The sequence below is a fragment of the Theobroma cacao genome, chromosome 2 (assembly GCF_053813885.1).
Source record: "Theobroma cacao isolate CCN51 chromosome 2, ASM5381388v1, whole genome shotgun sequence".
NCBI lineage: Eukaryota > Viridiplantae > Streptophyta > Magnoliopsida > Malvales > Malvaceae > Theobroma > Theobroma cacao.
Window position 1 is genome coordinate 50,419,601 of NC_142640.1, and position 20,690 is coordinate 50,440,290.

The window sequence follows — 20,690 nt, forward strand, 5'->3', positions numbered from 1 at the left end:
ATGATTAAGGAAAGTCCAATTCCCTATTTCGTGAACCGATTCCTCACCTTACCAATCTTCACTTCCTATATCTACCCCTCAATAATTCAATGTGAAAACCACCCGAAAACAATCAAAAGAAAAAAAAGAGAGAGGAAAGATATGTACATATATAAGCTTTGATTATAGGAACAGAAAAAGCAGGTAAGGTAGAAGAAAAGTTCATTTGTTTCTGTCCTTTACAGGTTTAAGTCTACCTGATTGTTTCTTCCTTTTTGACTATGTTTTCCCGCCAGAAATTGCATTTATGGCATCCCCATTCCCATTGATGATCCAAGAGTTGAGTGGAAAGTACTGAAAATAGAGCTCGAGATTTGACACAGTGGAGAAAGAAGGGAGAGAGTGGAATTATGGAGAAGAAAGATAGCTTTGGAGGTTCTGAAAATGTGGCTGATCAGCAGAGTGACAGACCTGTCGATGAGAATAAGGGTGGGATTAAGACAATGCCCTTCATCTTAGGTAAGCTTCATTTATAGTTGATAGCGGTTGAAATCTAAGATTGTTATTTTTTTAAGCTGACATTACTTGATGCAGTGAATGAAATATGCGAGAAATTCGCAATGGTGGGATTCATTAAAAACATGGTTAACTACCTGACAGAGCAGCTTCATATGCCACTGACAAAAGCAGCCAACACAGTCACTAACTTCAATGGTACCTCCAGCTTAACGCCATTGCTTGGGGCTTTCATTGCTGATTCATATGCTGGGAAATTCTGGACTATCACTCTTGCAACAGCTATATACCTGCTAGTAAGAGATAGATTCATTTTCCCATTTATTGTTTTTAGAGATTTCCCTGGAATGCATGTTACTTTCATTTTGTGAGAGCGATTCCATTGTTTTTATAGTTGGGAAGAAGCTTCGAATCTTAGCCAAAACTCAGTTGAACTTTCCAAGATAGGCTACTAAAATTTGGTTCAATCAGTTTAACAAAACCGAGTGTTAAAATTTTTTTCCATCTGACCAGGGAATGATAAGCCTAACACTCTCAGCAGCGCTGCCACAGCTAAGGCCACCACCATGTGAAGGTGACCAAGTTTGCCAAGAAGCCAATGGCAGACAACTGGCTGTTCTCTACCTGTCTCTTCTACTTGCAGCAATAGGATCAGGCGGGATCCGGCCATGCGTGGCGGCGTTTGGGGCGGACCAATTTGTTGAGGAGGACCCTAGGCATCCTAAGAAGACATGGGTGTTCTTCAATTGGTACTACTTTGTATTGGGAGCCTCAATACTATTGGCATCAACTGTGCTTGTCTATGTTCAAGACAATGTTGGATGGAGCTGGGGCCTCGGGATTCCTACCGTTGCCATGGCCTCGTCAATAATCGTTTTTCTGATTGGTTACCCTCTTTACCGAAATCTGGATCCTGCCGGATCTCCGTACACTCGTGTGTTACAAGTCTTTGTTTCCGCATTTAAGAAGAGAAAGATTCCCTTGATTTCTGATCCTAAATTTTTGTATGTGAACGAGGAGCTTGATGCCTCAATTTCCACCGATGGTCTGCTTCTTCATACAAAACAATTCAAGTAAGTTGCACACTTCAAAAATGAATAGTTGTCAAGTTGTTAACCAGCCTAATTTCATAATGATGAAAGTTAAGCTGTCTCTAACTCATCTTGTACTGCAGATTTTTGGACAAGGCTGCAATCGTGACTGAAGCTGATACCCTCAAATCGTCAGAAAAACCGAATTTTTGGAGACTGAACACCGTTCATAGAGTTGAAGAGTTGAAATCTATATTAAGAATGTTCCCAATTTGGGCAGCTGGTATTCTCTTTGCAACATCCTCTGCTCAACAAAGCACGTTTTCACTTCAGCAAGCCAACTCAATGGACAGACACCTCACGAAGTCCTTTGAAATCCCTTCCGCCTCCATGTCCTTCTTCGCCATGTTCTCCATGCTCATCACAATAGTCTTATACGACCGCCTGCTGGTCCCTGTTGCCCGCAGGTTAACAGGGCTCGACCGAGGCATAAACTTCCTGCACCGGATGGCTATAGGCTTTTTCATTTCAATTCTAGCAACTCTAGTCGCTGGATTCATTGAAGTGAAGAGGAAACATGCAGCCTCAGTGAATGGTCTTATTAACAGCCCAAAATCCACAATTCCCATCTCAGTTTTCTGGCTTGTGCCACAACATAGCCTCCATGGTATTGCCGAGGCTTTCATGATGATTGGTCACCTGGAATTTTTCTATAACCAAGCCCCGGAGAGCATGAGGAGCACAGCTTCAGCTTTGTTCTGGACATCGATCTCGGCTGGGGACTACACAAGCACACTCCTGGTTACCCTAGTGCACAAGTTCACCGACTGGCTTCCTAATAAGAACTTGAATAAGGGAAAGTTGGAGTATTTTTACTGGTTGCTCACAGTTTTGCAAGTTCTAAATATTGTATACTACTTAATGTGTGCAAAATTTTATACTTTCAAGCCCCTTCAGAGTAAGAAAACAGAAGATTGCGGTGAAGGGGTTGAGCTCGCTAGCCAGGTTTAGCTTCATGCATTTGCTTAATCACCATGATTAGGAACACCAAGCATAGCTTTGTACACAAAAAAATAACATGGTTAATGTACGCCTGGCTAGAACGTATTGCTACCTATATATGATGACCTTGTTTCCTCGTATATAATTTGTCTCTAGTTCTGAACTTTGTGCTTGACTCAAACCAATAAATTGTTCTAATGCTTAAGCCCAAATTGTACTTGGATCTGATACATATAATTGTAAAATTAAGTCAAGCTCATGCATAATCTCAAACTCCATTGACATGTAGTTTAATGTAATGATACCATAAAAAATGAGACCAACCTGTATTTTTTGTTTAATATACTTTATAATTGAACAAGTGATTGACTATGTTTATTGATTACCATGACTTTCAAACCCTCATAATTTTAAGCTACCAAACCATATTGAATATTGACCCTTGACTGACTATATACAAACAAGTCTAATCTCTATACACCATTTGTATTTAATTAAGTATTTTCTCTACTATTTGTATTTAATGATTGATAATCGTTGATCATTTATAGGAATGCATAAGTTTTATGACAAACATTAATATTTCATACTTTTGTCATTATTGACGAAAACAATGCATTAATAGATTAAATATTCATACAAGTAACAACCAACAATTATGTTAGTAAAAATAAAAAAGAAATAAATTAAATTCCCTTTCGTTTTCTTAATTATCAAATTGTTAAAAAAATTTATATTCGATGAGATGCGTTGTCTCTATATTTATCTTATATATTTATATTTATATTTATATCGTCTCTGTCTTTCTGCATGTGATTTCTGTTTATCTTTTTGTTCAATCTCTAGTATTAAAATAAATATACAAATTATTTAACTAGAGTTAATATACAATACTATTATCTTTAATAGTCGGAACAAAAATTACAGCTCATTGGGAGTATAGGACAATGACCCAAAAAGAAAAGAAAAGAAAAGAAAAGAAAGAAGACACAGAAACATATACCAAAAAGTTGCACTAAATTTACATATATCTTAAAGAATCAGAGATTGTTTGGTGTTCTTCTTAAAGCCAGACATACAGTATAGCATTGGAAAGAGAAAAGAGACCAATTAGAGCTCAACAAGGCTATTGACATAACCAACAATACTTGCTTTGCTATCAATGTTAATTTCACCCAAAGAATAAGAGCCCTTTTTCTTCATGTCGTAAGAATATAATGTGTTCCCATTCCGAAGCAACACCATGCGTGTCACCGCTTACAAACACCACACTTCCAAGACCATGACCATAACTGCTGGAAAATTGATAGGAAGTATCCAGATTGATGTCAGATCGGATTTTTACCCAGGTCCTGGCATCGCTGCGCAATCGCATGGTATTCGAGTAAGAATTAGACAGCACACTCACGTATAAGCTCCGACCAAGTACATAAGCTACACAAAGCTGTCCATTCATCATGTCTAAGGCCCCATTCATTATGCCCCGAGATGCAAAAGAGAGGATCTGAGACCTCTCTGATGTGAGATCAAATGCAATAACTCCTTGACTCGACAGCCAATAAACAGTGCCATTCACATGAACACCCGACTTCGGCAGGAGCTTCCTATCACCAAAGTAAATCTCACCAGAAGTTCTCCGTGATCCTTTTTCAGAGGAATATATGTCAAACTCATATCCACCAAGTTCAGATGGAACGGCACAAACCAGCTTATAATCAGCAATGACGGTTCAAATAGGAGCACTAAAGCAGGGTCTGGCCCATGATGAGCATCTGGTTTAATTTGGAAGTTTCTACCATTGCTTGGTAACAGCGTTGCAGATATAGTAAGCCTGGTACCCAGCAGGTCCCTGGCAACACAATAGCCCATTGCAGGAGGTCCGAATATCTACAGGTTCAGGCAGAAACGTTAAAGATGGGTCTGGAACACCATAAGCCATGGGATCAAGAGACATGAACGATGGCTCGCCTGCTTGTGTTTGATAAAAGAAGCCAGAGGTAGAATGCAAATAAATTGATTGATTGTGAGCAAAGAAAGGTGTTGATATTTGATGCTTCCATCCCCGACAAACTCCAGTGCACTGAAAAAGCGATTTAGCAGGAAGGTAACGACGAGCAATCTCCCCTATTATGTCTTTTAGATCCATGTAAATGTTATTTTTGTTCCCATAGTTAGTCAGCTTCTTTCTTTTATCCATTTTAACTCGAGCTTTCCTCACCCCACAAGCTGCAACCTAACCTCAACAATATAAAACTGTAAATTATATATAGATTAATAATAATTTTATTCATAATTTAATTCTAATTAATTAACAATATTATAATATAACTCTAATAAAATATTATAATCTAATTACGTAATAGTATTATATAATAACTCTAATTAAATAATTTGTATATTTATCTTAACGGGTAGAAAAATTATCAATATTTATCTTAACATCGAGCATGAGGACAGGTTATTGGAAGACAGCACCAATCTTGATATATACAGCCAACAATTCTATTAAGTTTTTGAACAGGTACTATGTAAGGGAGAGACTAGTGAAAACCAGTCAAGCTACAGACAAATTACAGCAACCGAGGAACAAAAGCAAATGAAACACACCAGGACAAAGAACAGGCAGGCATTGCACCAAACAGCATCCGTAATCCTGTTTTTTATTGGTTACTCACTTTATCGAAATCTGATTCAGGAAGAAAGAGGCTCTCCTGGGTTCTGGTTCAAACTTGTTGTGTTGGAATGAAGAACTTGATGCCTCAATATCCAAAGATGCATGGGGTGTTTCATCATATACTAATTTGTACCAGAGTGCAGATTTTGTTGACATGGCAGCTATTGTGACAGAAGAAGACAACCTCAGATCATCAGAAATAAAAAAACCAATATTATCTTAAAATTCTTAAATCATTGTCTCGAAAATGATTACTTCAAATTGTAATAATCTAAAACAAAAAACAAAAAAAGGTTGCAATTTGCCGACATTTGGGCATATATCAACCTTAGTTATCGTGATGTGTGTTCTCTTGTGTCTGTCAAAGCATCCCACTTTCTTTATAACTTTTCCAGTATCAGAACTGTGGCTTAGCCAAAATCATAGTGCAAGCAACTTTTAGCATGAAGTTGAGGACCACAATTTTGGCATTTGCTAACACTAGGGACCAAAACTTCACCCTGCTGTTCATGTGAGTTGAACAGAAATGCCTCCCCCCTTTCTTTTCAGCCTCAAAAACAATACCCTTTTGATTATTTTTTCAAATGCATGTGCATAAGAAACCTGCCGTTATCTGTTCTTTTTGCGTCTCGTCTCAACGTGATCTAAAACCAATCTCGGCATTTTTGTGCAATATAGTCCAAAGCAAGAGAATTATTGTGTAATGTCCTCTTTATATTATGGCACACATCATTCCGCATCAACAAATCTCATCTTAGATTGAATATGAATAAGAAGATTATGATGGAGAACGTGCAGCAAACAATTTTTTAAAGCAAACTGAACGTTAGAAGTCAAGATAAAAATTTAAAAATCATAAATGGGCATATTCATAATTTTAGTATTTGTCTTGTTTAATTAAGAGTCTTACATAAGAATAGTAGATACAATAGATTTTATTTTATTTTATTTTACTTGGACAACAAGTAAATATAGGTTTATGGTAGAATACTTTCTTATTTTAACTTACTTTACTTACACTCCAAATTTAGGTTAAATAGGATTAAACTATTATAAATAACACACTTAGGCTTAGACAATTTAAACTTATCTTTTATGAATTATTGAATGATAATATATTTTCTCTCAAATTTTGAATGTAAGTTTCTATGTTAGAAACTTATTTATCAATCTTAAAGGCTCTGTCGAGTGCAAATTTTTATTTTTATGCTAATTCGTTGCGTCACCTATATATACGTATCTAATCTTAAATTGGATATGAATGTGTGAATAGAAGATTAAGACGTATACGTATCCCATCCTAGATTGAATATGAATGTGTGAAGATTAAGACGTATACTTGAACCCAAATCATTACATATATATTATGTCGATTATAAATTCAATAAATTCTAATACAATATGTCTTTTAGACGTAAGGATTTCTTTTTTCTATTTAATGCTTTGTTTTTTTATCAAATATGAAGAGAAAACAATACATTAATTACAAAATTCTTTCTATAACATAACACCTTCAATGCATGATTCCTTAGGAAGCAAATCTCCCTTAAGGATTTGTGATACGCTTGAATTAACATATATACAATATAAGAGGAAGCTAATGAAGCAATGACTCCCCCGTGGCTTTTCAACAATCGACATTTTTTCCTCATTTAAGTTACTAATTCTCCATGAAAAATTTCATAAAATTCATCTAAATGAGTTTATAATAATTTAATTACTTGTCTTATATAGCTTAACTATGTGATTGAGGTACATATCATTAGAAACGTCTCTCTTGACTAAAATTTCATCAAAATATTCCTAAATGGAAATTTTCATCTAGATAATTCATATGGCCTCCATAGTGAAGAAACAAAAAATCCTTAATTAAAAGAATAAATAACAAAAACGAAAAACAAAAGAAGAGAGAAAAAAGAAAACCATTGCCATTAATTAGTACAACCTTGTCATCTATCATGTGGGTGCCAATTAAGTTTCGTGTGGTCTCTTTCTGAAAAAGCCTTAACGGGAGTGTCATAAAGGCAGTTTTGAACAATTTTCCAAATTAATTAAAGCATTTTCCATTAAATTAATTCAGCATTTGAACCCGAAAAAGCATAATAAAATTTTATAAAGTGATCATCCCAGGGAAGGTCACAACTAATCTTCCAAACCAGCTCCATTTTTCCCCATGGATTGAGACTTTCTTGACTTGGTTTTTTTTTTTCCAGTATAGCAATTAGGCATTGGCGCAACGTTTTCTTTGCTAGTTCCATGTTCATTTATAAGCTAGGTGATTGCTACGCTTCGATGGCTATTCTCCTTAGCCCTACTCTGGTTGATCCGGTGTAGAATACGCATTAACTGTTTTTTATACTGTTTAGTGCCGGGGGTGTTTTAAGTGATGATGAAATAATTCCATTTGTTGGAATGCTGATTCATTTTTGTTCTATCGGTCTGGTTCGTAAGGTGTTGCGATGATCCAAGACCTTACATGTAATGCAGAAAATCTACCTTTCGGCATGGAAAATCGAAATTCAGAGTGGTGATCAAAGATTCCTCCACAGTTCCAGCCAACAAAATCATGGAAGAAAGATCGAATTTGCTCTTTTGAAATGACTCAACGACCTACCGCCAGATCTGGGTTCATTTCTTTTTTCACTAAATCAATAAGCACAACGCACGCTGAAAGAGACCCTAAGGACTACGTGCCCTTTCCAAAGGACACACACATATGCTGTCACCGGCCCCCCCTTTCTCATATGGTTACGTGCTCTTTTTCGTTTCCATTTTCCCTGCCATGTTTATGCAAAAAGATAGCAGGTGCAGCATACCCAAACTCAGAAATTAACATCCCTTTCTAGAACTCCATAAACTGAAACAGATCAAATTGGTTCAGGCAATGGGGTTGGTCTTATCTATAAAAAAACCAAAACTTTTAAGGTCCACTTGGTCGGCTAAGTATTTCAAGAAGGGTCCATCTTTAGACTTCTTGGCCATAAGCCACCCTACTTGGTGAGTTACCCAGATTAATCAAGGAGCAGACAAATTATTAGCAACGTTTAAAACAAAAAAAAAAAAGAAAAGAAAATAATGATGAAACAATTGATTTGATTTTGACCTGATTCCAATCACGGGAGACTAAGCAAAGTTGCAACATGTGGTAGAGACAAACCATACCATTCATGCTACTTCCATCAAAGAACAAAAACGAAGTCCTATTGGTATTTCTCTGTTTTGGTAAGAGATTTTTTTTTCTTACAATTTCGTTCTGATCGACAAGCATCCTCTCCTGGATTGTGCTTGCATCATCTCACACGTCAAGTCCATGAGAGTTTTCCTTTGTTAATTGCTGTGAAAAAAGGTTAATAAAGGAGTCATCTAGAAGATTATCGAACCCTTCAACGTCTTAATTAGTAGGTTTTTCCATCATTTTCTATGAATAATGCTGAAGCAATTCTTTAGCTTTATGCTAATCACCAAATGTTCAGCCTTCGTGATACTTACCAAACAAAGCAATAACCCCCCACTGCAAGCCATTTTTATGTACTATATACTCAATTGAAATTTTTTAAAAGCATTCGAGTTTTTGGTTTATTGGCTGATACATAATTTCTCTACGGATTTGAATCCCCTTCTCTTAAATTCAAAAAATAAAAAATAAAATTTCTTACAGAAATATCTTATACATAAGTATTGGTATATACAATAATAATATTTTCTTTTAAATGTAAAATCAAGAATTGCAAGCATTTTTTGTTAGATTACTTATTTGTAAAAATGTTTGCATTGATCATACCAAATTGTTTCCCCTTTTGGACCTAAAAATGTGGTTAGGCCAATGATAATGAGTGTTTGTAAATCAAGGAATTGTTAAGGTATTATATATATATATACTATATAGGAAAATGTTTTCTCATTAGATAATTTTTATGCATTAGATAAAAAAATATTTTATTAATTTAAACAAGGGATAAAGCAGGATTTAGTCATCAAATTTTTTAAAATTTGTACATATTTTAAATATATTGAGCTTTTATTTGGCTCAAATCGAATTAGGAGTAAAGTAATTTTTTCGTCACTGATGGTCCAATATTTTAAACAATTGTTCTTACACAACTTTTCATTTTTTTTTTCATTTAAAGTTTGAATCAAAATAGAAGAGTGCAATGATTTTTGTGGTGATTTATGGCCAAAACACAAACAACATGGATGCCATGGAGAAGTTGACATACCAAGGGGGAAAAGAGTAGGGCATGTAGGCGTAGCTAGTTAGCCAAGTAATGTATCCTGCATAGAATATTCAGTCCACTATTCCCTCTCAACAAAAAATAAAAAATAAATGATTTTTTTCGACGAAATTGATTATTCTGAATCTGTAATTTTTTTTTATAGAAGAAAATTAACAGTAAATTGTACAAGAATTATTGCTATGTGGGAATTGAATTTAATATCCTCAAGTCAAGTTAAAGTGAAAAATTTTACCCATTCATCTATTGTTTTCCTCATTCTTCACATTTTTATTTTTATTTTTATTTTTCAATGCTTCAAGAAGTGTTGGCACCCCCGTAACCCACCATACAAAAGATGACGAAATTAAATTGTCTGATATCTTATCTCTTTATGGCTTTTGAACAGTCTTTCTCATACAATTATTCAGAGAGGTTGGGTCAAGTCCATTCCCCCCATGTAGCAATGGAGGATAATATATATATACAAACCAACAAAAATGATTAAAATAACAAAATTTCTTTGTCCCTTGCCTGTCCATATGTCACTTTTATATTTAATATTTGTGAAAGTTCGCTGTCATCCATCCAACTCTTGACACTGCTCAATCTGTGGCCATGGATATTTTGCAGTGAATTCTCTGTTTACAAGAGGTAAAAAACCCACTTCAATTAGCCCTTATAAATAGGCTTCCATGTACACCATTTCATTCCAGGCACACTAGCAAGGTCTAGAGCACAAAAATGGAGAAAATGGAGGAGAGTAATAAAAAAGAAACCAATGTTAAAAGGCAGAAGGGAGGAATGATCACCATGCCTTTCATTTTTTGTAAGTTTTGTTAATTTTATGTGTATATGCATGTGTGTACGTGCATGCGTTTATGCGTAATTACGTGTGTATAATGAATTATGAAATTTCTTATTGTATTTTCGACTTTGGCTTAATTTATTGCTGGTTTTGTTTATGGATGCAGCAAATGAGGTCTGTGAGAAATTGGCTGTGGTAGGATTCAATACTAATATGATTAGCTACCTAACGACTCAGATTCATATGCCATTAACCAAAGCTGCCAACACTGTGACGAACTTCGGTGGAACTGCTAGCTTGACACCGCTGCTTGGTGCCTTCATAGCCGATTCATACGCCGGACGTTTCTGGACTATAACAGTCGCTTCCATCATATATCAAATGGTAAGATCCATGAAAGAGATACTTAACCTTTGGCTTGTAGTCGAGAATTCTCGCTAGAGGAAGGATCAAAGATTCTGTGTTGCTTTATGTCAACATCAAGCTAGCCTTCCCTTCCCTTTCCTTTTTGGGTTTCTGAAGTCGTAATTATTAACAAAAGCTTTGCTCTTGAATCAGGGGATGACATCTTTAACTCTATCAGCTATACTTCCACAATTCAGGCCGCCACCATGTAAAGGTGAGGAAGTGTGCCAGCAAGCTACGGCAGGACAGTTGGCAATCCTGTATGGATCTCTCCTACTAGGAGCCTTGGGGTCAGGAGGGATCAGACCTTGTGTGGTTGCATTTGGGGCAGACCAGTTCGATGAAACCGACCCAAAGCAATCAACCAAGACATGGAAATACTTCAATTGGTACTACTTCGTCATGGGGGCATCAATACTGGTGGCTGTGACAGTTCTTGTCTACATTCAGGACAACTTCGGGTGGGGATGGGGCCTCGGAATCCCCACCATTGCCATGTTCCTTTCGATCATCACTTTCATCGCCGGTTACCCACTTTACCGGCACATGGATCCGGCAGGGAGTCCGTTCACCCGCTTGTTACAGGTTTCGGTGGCAGCTTTCAAGAAGAGGAAATTGACCATGGTTACTGATCCACAGTTGCTGTACCGGAATGAAGAGCTTGACGCAGCAATTTCTTTAGGTGGAAAACTTGTTCACACAGAACAAATGACGTGAGTTGTGTCTTTTCCTTCCTTCGTCTCCTCCAACAAACAGACAAATTTGCATTAGTTCATTGTCATAATTAAGAGGAAAAACAGGCTACTCATCAATGAAATCGAATCGGTCTAGAAACCGACCGTAATAATAAATAGAATAGTAACATCAGATTCAGACCATGTTGTTTAAAGAGAATAGTACCTTATGATTTGAGACATAAAACAAAATAATAAAGTATCTATCTTATCTTATTAAATTAATATTAATTATATAAAATAAAAACTAAAAAAATTAAAAATTCTTTAATTATTTGTAGTTTACTCTTTTTTTAACCATTTATAACTCTTACTTTTTTATAGTTCATATTAATTTTTTAATATTAAAAGTAAAAAAGGGCATTAATTTTTTCCCATGTCAAGTCTAACATGAACGACTGATGCAGTAAATGCAAATTAATGATAAAATCTCTCACTTTGCAATTGATCAGGTCTTCTCATATCTTCTTTTCAGTTTTCTAAAATGGAAAACTGGGAAGTAGATAAGATCTGCTTCGAGGATTTGATCGTTACCCAACTTTCTTTATTAGTCAGAGTCAGTTTTAATTGTTAGGATGGGAAAAAAGAGTCAATTATTTCTGAATTGTACAATAATTGGGAGCTAGGGCCACAACCCTCAAATCCTTTCAGCACCACCACAGACACACTTGATCCCTACCATAATTGCATGTTAGCAAAGAAAACAGAAGAGCTTTTTTAGTGTCTTTATCAGAAACTAATACACCTGCAAATTCCAGCGGACACTGAGTGCAATTTGTGGGATTATCTGCTCCTTAGCTGGCCCCTGGCAGGCTTGGCCTGGAGAGGAAAGCCATGGAAATTATGAATATCTGCCCTCTGATAATGCTGAAATAAGTTGAAAAAGTTGACTTGTCTTTTGTTTGCATGTGTATTAGACCAAACATTGATTGATACCAAAAACATATAGTATGTTATTAAAGCTTAAATTTGCTTGCAATAACATGGTTTTAGCTTGAAAGTAATGATATGGGTCTAAGTAATGTATATGGGTGAATTGCAGATTTCTTGACAAGGCAGCCATTGTGACTGAGGAAGATAATGTGAAATCCTCTCAAGCTCCTAATCTATGGAGACTAAACACTGTGCATCGAGTTGAGGAACTGAAATCTGTGATCCGAATGGGACCAATATGGGCAGCAGGAATCCTCCTCATCACAGCTTATGCTCAGCAGAGCACATTCTCCCTCCAACAAGCCAAAACCATGGACAGGCACCTGACAAAATCCTTCGAAATCCCTGCTGGTTCCATGTCTGTCTTCACCATGGTCTTCATGCTCTTCACCATAGCCCTTTACGACCGGGTTCTAGTCCGCATTGCCCGCAGATTCACGGGGCTCGACCGGGGTATCACCTTCTTGCACCGGATGGGAATCGGATTCGTGATATCAGTGTTAGCCACTCTTGTAGCAGGCTTCATCGAAATAAAGCGTAAACAAGCAGCTTTCGCTCACGGGCTTCAAGACAAGGCTCACGGTATCATCCCCATCTCAGTTATCTGGCTCGTGCCACAGTACGCCCTCCATGGAATAGCTGAAGCTTTCATGTCGATCGGACACTTGGAATTCTTTTATGATCAGTCACCTGAAAGCATGAGGAGCACTGCTACTGCACTGTTTTGGACTTCAATTTCAGTTGGGAACTACGTAAGCACGCTGCTGGTTTCTTTAGTGCACAAATTCAGTGCTGGACCTGATGGATCAAATTGGCTTCCGGATAATAACTTAAACAAGGGAAAGTTGGAGTATTTTTACTGGTTGCTCACCGGATTGCAGGTTGTTAATCTTCTTTACTACATCTGTTGCGCCAAGGTCTATACTTACAAGCCGATTCAAATCCATAGCAAAGACAGCGAACCTGAAAAAGATGGATTAGAGCTTGCAAGCAAGGTTTAGTCTGCATTTCCAGGGTCTATCTAGCTAGTTAATGATACATCTTGTAGAGTAAGTTTAGGAGATTTTAATCTGAATCATAAGCATGTAAAATACTAAATAATAATAGAAAAAAAAACGCACTGCTAGAATTACATTTTCTGATAGATGAATCATAAAGAATTTCGAAACCACTCTGTTTTTTCTTTCTCTTTTTTTCTTTCTATTAATTTTGGTTTACCAAGCAAATTAAGCAAGAGCAAGAGAGACAAGAACATTCCTTAATACTAAACAATCAATATCGTCTTTCTTTTTTGTCTTAAACTAGAAGGAAAAGTGGGGTGTCCTGATTTTCAAATTTGGCTGGTCTTAGTTATGGAAAATTGATGGCAGAAGGGCAATTGTCCATCCCAAGTTCCCAACTGATTCAATTAAACAATAATGATGATAATTGATTAAGGGAGTCTACTTGCATTTTCGGCCAAAATTAATTGTGACCCAAAATTTTCCTTCCATCTCATCGAACAGGCAAGAAAGCAACGAGTAACGACCGAAAAGGGAAACAACATGGAATCGAGGACCATATGTCTGTGAAGCTTTTTCCTAACCCAATGCCCCGAGTTCTTTCCTCAGGCTAACCGTGTTTCTAGTATGACCTCTAACATATTCCCATACACTTGTCAAGTTGTCATGTTTTTCCACAACGGGAAGAGATATGAATCAATCCCAACACGTAAAAGCTCTAGTCCAAATTAACCTTTGACGTCTTTCTCTACCTTTTCTTGATCCTATGATGATTCCCAGAGTGAATGGTTAATTCTTAGAACATGAAATTGTAAAACCAAAAAAAATCATATATAGCCATGGATGAAGCAGACAATGATTTTGATGATTCTCGAACGACGATGGCAATGACAACGAAAACGCCTTTGTCGGCTATAGTGGAGGCGTTTGAGGAGCTGTCGGAGTTCTTGGAGTGTCAGATGAAGGATGAAGAGCTTCGGTTGGATAAATTCTGTGATGCATGTTCTTTAGTTTCTGTTCTTTTCAGCTGCCTCGGCCTTGCTTTCAAGTTTGCAGAGATGGAGTACGTCGCCAAGGTTCATTGCCCTATTTTTTTTTAATTCTTTAAACTTGATTCCTTGTACGTTGGACTATGAACATTGATAGCATTTTGAAATCTCCTTTTGGAATCCATTGAACCTGTGACTGGTGCCAATCAATGCAAACCTTACATGTTACATAATGAGGAACTTCTTCCACTTTGTCAAGGTCTAGTTTCCTGGGATTTGTATCAATGAATTCGATGTTCATTTTGGGTTTGATTTGCACCCCACCATTTGATCAAAGTCAGGGTGTTCTGTTATTTGCATGAGCTGATGCTCTCCCAAATCTGATCTACTTTGTGCTCTTGCATTCTTTATGAATACCCATTACCTTGATCTGACGAATGATTTAATGTTTTCAGGTAAATGATCTTGTGGAAGCATCGAAGAGATTTGCCACTCTAGAAAACGTACTTGATCTAGATGTTGCACATGACACAGTGAAAAAGCCTGGAAGCCATTCGCGTAATCTGCGTCGAGTTAGACAGGGTCTTGACCTCATCCGGGCTTTATTTGAGGAATTTCTGTCATCTGAGTATGTTTTTGCATTTTTTTTTCCCTTTTTCATGCACTTAAATTCCAAAGATGCAAAATGATTCCCGGTGCTTTCTCTGACAGAATAACACCTGAAACTGAGGAAAAGAAAATAGAGGCAGAGAGTTTAGACTTTTTGAGTCTTGCAATGCTTGTTGCTTGCTCTGGTTTAGTATATAAGAACATGCATTTCTTAGACATCAATGACTGATTTTCATGCATCATGGATGATCTATCTGTGACTGCTTTTTTTTTATTGCAATTTCATAGTCTATCTGCGATGCAACTGTTTGTAGCATTGGTGATAACCTAATCAATGTAATCGAAAAGAAAAGTCTGTTTTCTGTTTGCCTCATTAGTTTAGGTCTTCTTCTTGGAGAGCTACATGTTCTTTTGTTACAAGCAAGTAATTCTCCTTGTAATCCTGTCATCTAATGCTTCGGTTTTTCTTTCTGAATTCTAGGGATTACTCTTTAAGGGAAGCAGCTTCAACAGCTTATGCTCAAGTGTGTGCCCCATACCACACATGGGCTATCAGGACTGCTGTTTCTGCTGGAATGTATACTCTTCCAACAAGGGAACAGCTTTTGCTGAAGCTCAATGAGACAGGTGAGTTTGAATGAAATTTATGCATGAAGTTCTTGGCTGGCTAATATAGTCCAATGGATAAATGTTTTACGAAATTCTGCACCTTTGAAGAAACAATGTATTTCAGGAGTAAGGATTAGCTGTGCTCTCCTCATAACATTTTGTCTTGAATCTTGATCAATGCCTGCACATTTGTCTGATTCAGGAGAGAGCAAGATAGCAGATGGATACTTAATTAATACCTGCCTACAAATATCTATAGATAAATTATAATGACAGCATATAACTATTTAACCAGACAAAGGGGAAAAGGGTTTAACCTGCTCATGCTTTCTCAAGCTTTTGTTTCCCTTGAATTGGCATCTATGAAAACTTTGCTGGTGCACACACCCTATCTCACTTTTTCCTCTTCTAACTGGTAAGGGGCCAAAGCCATCAATAACATCTGGGTTGGAAGCTTAAACTGTGATTTACATCAGATGTTCCCAGAGGCTTAGAATTAATCTTCAACAAGATATGATGCACTTCCTATGACAGATTTTAAGTCAATCAGAAAATATCATGTTCTAATAGCAGAGAAGAAAATGAGAAATCTAAGATTCAGCTGACATGATCCTTTTTCTTTATATGTATTAATCAACATTTTTTGCAGATCATACAGCAGAGAAGAAAATGAGAAGGTATATCAAAGCTTCACGCGCTGTAATAGAGTACATTGACAAGCTTTATATTTCTAGGAACATCACCTTGGACTGGTGAATTATATCAGCTAAGAGAGTGTCAGAGAAAAATGCACAGAATCTTCCATTCAAGCAGCAACAAAATCCTTCATGCATCTCATTGTTCTAGCTAGTTGCCTGTTGCCAAAGGTGAATTCTTTGCACCTGCCTGGAAGCATCTTAACATTTTACTGCAACAATCTATGACACCACCCTTCTTTTTCATTGTTCATTCTGCTTATTTCTATTGAAGTAGTCACATAATATCAGTTTTGCTGCGATTGTTGGAGTATATTCTTGAGATCAAGAGCAGAAGTTGTAACCAATATTTTTTAATTATTCATGTAAGAAAGAAGCTCAGGTTATTTGTAGACAAACAACTGACTCCAAATATTACTGGTTATGAACAGCTGACCGAAAACAAGAAAATCTATACAACAATGTTTCATTATACTCATTTGTTTTTCTTTGGAATCATATCTTCTTGTTCTTCATTTTTCTGTTTTTGTTCAAATTCTTCTTCCTAGTTCTGAAACAGAAGATCATTTGATATCTAAATCCGAATCAAATCCATTACGATATCTTCTTACTTGTTCTGAAATAGTTAATCGAGATCTATAATATTCACATTTCTATTCCTCTAGGCTCTACAAACATTTCATATTTCCAAAGTTAAATTTAAGTTTTTACACATTGCCATCATTACCTGTGAATCTATGATGGTGGCCTAAATACTCATGTTCATTGCCAAATCTAGTAACACTTCAAAATAAAGTTTGAAACCACGGCTCTTACCAAAACAATTTTCATTTCATTCTGTCAAAAACTTCCAAGTTGTTATTCCTTTCTTTCAAAATCTAACTCCACTGTATCTGAAATGGCACCTGAAATCCTTAAAAAGAAAACAAAATGGAATACAAACACAATGGACTGCTACAAAAAAGAAAAAAACAGGCTCCTTAGCTAGGCAATCTGTTTAAATAGAGAGAAAATCATCTCTGCTTAGTGGCCAAATTAGAATACTCAGTGTGACTTCATTGCATAAACACCTCGGCATCATCTACAAAGTCAGGCTTTCTGGGTTCTCAACAATCTTTGAGAAGGTCTGAAGGAAGGCAGCCAAATCAGCACCATAGACAATACGGTGATCAGCAGTTACATTCACCTGAAACAGAAGAATCACATTCCAACCAAGTTTAAGTTGTTCTTTAGAAATATTTAGCTATGACAAAAGTTTAGAAAGGACTCCTCTATATTAAATATTAAAAATGAAAGGCATACAATATTCACTAGTATACGGAAGGACCTAATGTAACAATTAAACTAATTATTTCTGATTAATATTCTTTCAAAACTTCATGATAACATTTGTAGCACATACCTTTAACAGTAATATGATTATGGTGACAAAGAAGACTTCTAACCACTCTCATGTAACAGATAATTTATTTGGAAAAATAAAAGTATGCAACGCCAGCAAGAAATATTAGAGCCCATTCAGCTTTGGAGTAATATTTCCTCCATATATGATCAATGAAATAAAGTAAACAATTAAATTTGCAAACTCCTGCTTTCCAATTTGATAGAAAAATGGACAAGTATTTTAAGTTGTTTGTCAACTTTTTAGCTAAGTTTGGAAACCTTGTTTTCCAATTTGTTATTTACCTCATTTTATTGATCATATTTAGGGTAAAAGTTGAGAAGGAAAGCGGAACACATTTTCCAAAATTTAATGGGCCCTTACTTTTTTTTCAGTGGCAGATTTCAAGACTAAATGAATTTTCTAACAAGTTAATTAAACTTAACAGCAAAGAAGTATGAGGTCAAGATAGCAATCAATCATAACTAACAATGTGTTGAAGGCTGCACGTCTAGAGCTGGCCATTGTTTTTCATAAGGAAGAAAGTGAACTTGGAAATTTGAAAGGGCTAAAACCAATGAAGAAAATGCGAGAAGATGGAATGAAAATTATCTAGTTTGGGAGGGAGCCATTGTTGGTAAGAATCTTTTCCTCCTACTAATTCCCTTTTAGTCCATTGATTTCATTTTCTTGTGATTTGTATCCAGTATCATCCTCAAAAGTTTCTATATCAATTAACAAGCTATAACGTATAAATTATGAAGAGTAATAACAGGTGAACTCTTCAACACAGCAAGATGATTACTCCACAAAATTAGAGTACTAGTACCTAAAATGTACTTTGCTGAGATAGACTCAGATCCTTGCAGTTTTTTTTACTGTTATATTTGCATGGACTAAAATTATGAATGAAATATGCAATTCTGCCACAACACAATAACTTTAAATGTATTAACACTAAATAATAGTATGTCTTTCGCAATAGATGTGAAATCAGTTGTCCTAATTTATATGTTTTCCTAAAGTTCAGAAGATAATTTAATTCAAAAGGGATTGTTTTTGGCACAGAAATAGAAACTGGACTCACCAGCATTTTGTTTTTCACACTGAAGAATCCATCAGCATCAGCTACAACAGTTGGCTTTGATGCTCCAACAGCCATGATAGCTCCCTGATCATCATTCCAAAAAATAATTAGCAACTGTAGAGAAATCAAACCCATCAGGGGAGGCAGAAAGTCCATCCACAACACTCACCTGTCCTGGGGGAAGAATGGCATCAAACCTGTCCACTCCAAACATGCCCAGATTGGACAGAGTGAATGTCCCTGCAAGCAAGTCAATTATGATTTACTCTATATTAACTACACGTCAAATCTCAATTACCTACTCAAACTACAACCAGAAGTAAAGCCATTAAGCAGTAAGAACCTGAATTATACTCTTGGGGCTGAAGCTGCTTTGCCCGGGCTTTTTCCACCAGCTCTTTCCATTTTTGAGACAATAGATACAAATCCAACTGAGCCAAAACAATTCCAGTGAGTCAAGATATTAGAATCTATAAGAAACCAATAGAAAAACCAACCATATAATCATTTAAAACAAGCAATTTATATACTTGATTCCAATAATTAAAGATCAAAACATATAATCACTAACCTTATCTGCATCTTGAAGAACAGGGGTAATCAAGCCACCATTGATAGCCACAGCTACTGCTATGTTGATGTTACTATTGTAAGTAAAACTCTTGCCATCTTTGCAACTTGCATTCACAACAGGGTGCTGCGCAAGTGCCATTGCAGCAGCTTTCGCTAACAGAGCAGTCATTGTCACACCCTTAGGCTTCACCTATAAAAAAAAAAAAAAAACACACCAATGTATTAAAACGAATTTGCCATCCCAAAACAAAAATAATCCAATTCGATAAATCAAAGAATCCAACTCAATATACCTTCGCATACAAGGCATCAAGCGCATCTGTAGTCACCGGATACCCCACTCGAAATGTGGGCACTGAAAGACTCTCCACCATGTTCTTCGAAACGGCAGCCTGCATTGTCGTAAATGGCACTACCGTAGACCCCGGAACTGGAGGAGGCAGGCTAGAAGGGGCGGCAGCAGCAGCTGTAGCTTTCGGTGGAGCAGCAGGCGTAGTTTCAACGACCACTGCAGGTCCCACATTTGTCTTCGAAGGCGCGATCCCGGCGGCTGCCTCGATATCCGCAGGGGTAATCCTACCATACGGCCCTGTTCCCACCACGGATTCAATATCCACCTTGTGCTGCTTCGCTAACTTCTTTGCGTGAGGTGTCGCAACGGTCTTCCTCGGTCCCTCCGCAACTGGCGCAGGCGCGGGAGCCGGCGCTGGCTTCGGGGGAGCTAGAGTTGAAGTAGCAGCCGGAGCTGGAGAAGGAGGAGGAGCAGATGGGGTTGAAGCACCTGATTTCGAGGCAGCTTTGGCTTTAGCCTCGGCAATTTCATCTTCAGTCTCAGCAAGGATACCAATGGCGGCGCCAACAGGGGCAGTTTCGCCTTCCCCAACAACGATGGCAGCGAGAATGCCGTCATAGAAAGTCTCGACATCCATGTCGGCCTTGTCGGATTCGACAACGACGACGCTTTCTCCCTTGGAGAGCTTATCGCCTTCGGATTTAACCCAGGAGACGATCTTGCCCTCAGTCATGGTGGAACTGAGTGCGGGCATGAAAATCTCCCTGATCTTGGATCGGACGATCAGGATTCGTCTTGGGTTTGATTTGAAACGAATCGGGGAGAAAGAAATGGATGGGAGAAGACGAGGAAGATGGGAGGAAGAGAGGGAAGAAGAGAAAGAGATGGTGGTGTTGGAGAGGAAAGGAGAAGCCATTGTTTTCTCGTTTCTTTGCCTCTGGAGATGATTCGGAGATAAACAGAGAGGAAGGAAATGATTGATGAGGGAAATGAATGGAGGGAAAATAACAGTGAGAAGGGAGAGAGCGGCGGAGAAGACGAGGAGAAGTTGGTTGGAAGCTATGAACTACCCAACTGTGTTTCCATCGCCCCTTACTAGAGTTCGTTAACTAGATTTTGGTTTTTTTAATTTCACACTATGGGCTAGCAACTTTTTTCTTC

General features: G+C 37.2%; 4 protein-coding genes and 1 pseudogene across 4 annotated transcripts; 3 read left to right on the plus strand and 2 right to left on the minus strand.

The window, feature by feature from the left end:
- On the plus strand, positions 1-2,673 carry LOC18610500 (protein NRT1/ PTR FAMILY 3.1-like). The gene is made up of 5 exons (XM_007046189.3): positions 1-183; positions 276-498; positions 574-791; positions 1,009-1,568; positions 1,670-2,673. Exons 2-5 carry the CDS (start codon positions 390-392, stop codon positions 2,535-2,537), a joined length of 1,755 nt encoding a protein of 584 aa, XP_007046251.3. The 5' UTR covers positions 1-183; positions 276-389; the 3' UTR covers positions 2,538-2,673.
- Positions 2,674-3,461: 788 nt separating this feature from the next.
- Positions 3,462-4,725, minus strand: LOC18610501 (F-box protein At5g49610-like; annotated as a pseudogene).
- Positions 4,726-10,089: 5,364 nt separating this feature from the next.
- On the plus strand, positions 10,090-13,464 carry LOC18610502 (protein NRT1/ PTR FAMILY 3.1). Its single transcript, XM_018115393.2, has 4 exons — positions 10,090-10,242; positions 10,388-10,605; positions 10,780-11,339; positions 12,403-13,464. Exons 1-4 carry the CDS (start codon positions 10,158-10,160, stop codon positions 13,292-13,294), a joined length of 1,755 nt encoding a protein of 584 aa, XP_017970882.2. The 5' UTR covers positions 10,090-10,157; the 3' UTR covers positions 13,295-13,464.
- Positions 13,465-13,591: 127 nt separating this feature from the next.
- On the plus strand, positions 13,592-16,670 carry LOC18610504 (Glycolipid transfer protein (GLTP) family protein). The gene is made up of 4 exons (XM_007046196.3): positions 13,592-14,370; positions 14,739-14,911; positions 15,374-15,519; positions 16,151-16,670. The coding sequence occupies exons 1-4, from the start codon at positions 14,134-14,136 to the stop codon at positions 16,255-16,257; spliced, it is 663 nt and encodes a 220-aa protein (XP_007046258.3). The 5' UTR covers positions 13,592-14,133; the 3' UTR covers positions 16,258-16,670.
- A 338-nt stretch (positions 16,671-17,008) lies between these two features.
- LTA2 (2-oxoacid dehydrogenases acyltransferase family protein) lies at positions 17,009-20,614 on the minus strand. Its single transcript, XM_018115394.2, has 6 exons — positions 19,531-20,614; positions 19,236-19,427; positions 19,008-19,095; positions 18,834-18,904; positions 18,665-18,748; positions 17,009-17,382 (listed from the first exon to the last, which is right to left on the minus strand). The coding sequence occupies exons 1-6, from the start codon at positions 20,443-20,445 to the stop codon at positions 17,278-17,280; spliced, it is 1,455 nt and encodes a 484-aa protein (XP_017970883.1). The 5' UTR covers positions 20,446-20,614; the 3' UTR covers positions 17,009-17,277.
- Positions 20,615-20,690: the final 76 nt, after the last annotated feature.

Excerpts from the sequence above, each read along its gene's own strand:
- LOC18610504 (XM_007046196.3), top strand. The coding sequence starts at position 14,134 with ATGGATGAAGCAGACAATGATTTTGATGATTCTCGAACGACGATGGCA. Across the intron at positions 14,371-14,738 it reads AGATGGAGTACGTCGCCAAG|GTAAATGATCTTGTGGAAGC; the intron begins GTTCATTGCCCT and ends TAATGTTTTCAG. Across the intron at positions 14,912-15,373 it reads GAGGAATTTCTGTCATCTGA|GGATTACTCTTTAAGGGAAG; the intron begins GTATGTTTTTGC and ends TCTGAATTCTAG.
- LOC18610502 (XM_018115393.2), top strand. The coding sequence starts at position 10,158 with ATGGAGAAAATGGAGGAGAGTAATAAAAAAGAAACCAATGTTAAAAGG. Across the intron at positions 10,606-10,779 it reads CTTCCATCATATATCAAATG|GGGATGACATCTTTAACTCT; the intron begins GTAAGATCCATG and ends CTCTTGAATCAG. Across the intron at positions 11,340-12,402 it reads GTTCACACAGAACAAATGAC|ATTTCTTGACAAGGCAGCCA; the intron begins GTGAGTTGTGTC and ends GGTGAATTGCAG.
- LTA2 (XM_018115394.2), bottom strand. The coding sequence starts at position 20,445 with ATGGCTTCTCCTTTCCTCTCCAACACCACCATCTCTTTCTCTTCTTCC. Across the intron at positions 19,096-19,235 it reads TTCTTCAAGATGCAGATAAG|TTGGATTTGTATCTATTGTC; the intron begins GTTAGTGATTAT and ends GTTTTGGCTCAG. Across the intron at positions 18,749-18,833 it reads CCATTCTTCCCCCAGGACAG|GGAGCTATCATGGCTGTTGG; the intron begins GTGAGTGTTGTG and ends AATGATGATCAG.
- LOC18610500 (XM_007046189.3), top strand. The coding sequence starts at position 390 with ATGGAGAAGAAAGATAGCTTTGGAGGTTCTGAAAATGTGGCTGATCAG. Across the intron at positions 499-573 it reads GACAATGCCCTTCATCTTAG|TGAATGAAATATGCGAGAAA; the intron begins GTAAGCTTCATT and ends TACTTGATGCAG. Across the intron at positions 792-1,008 it reads CAACAGCTATATACCTGCTA|GGAATGATAAGCCTAACACT; the intron begins GTAAGAGATAGA and ends CCATCTGACCAG.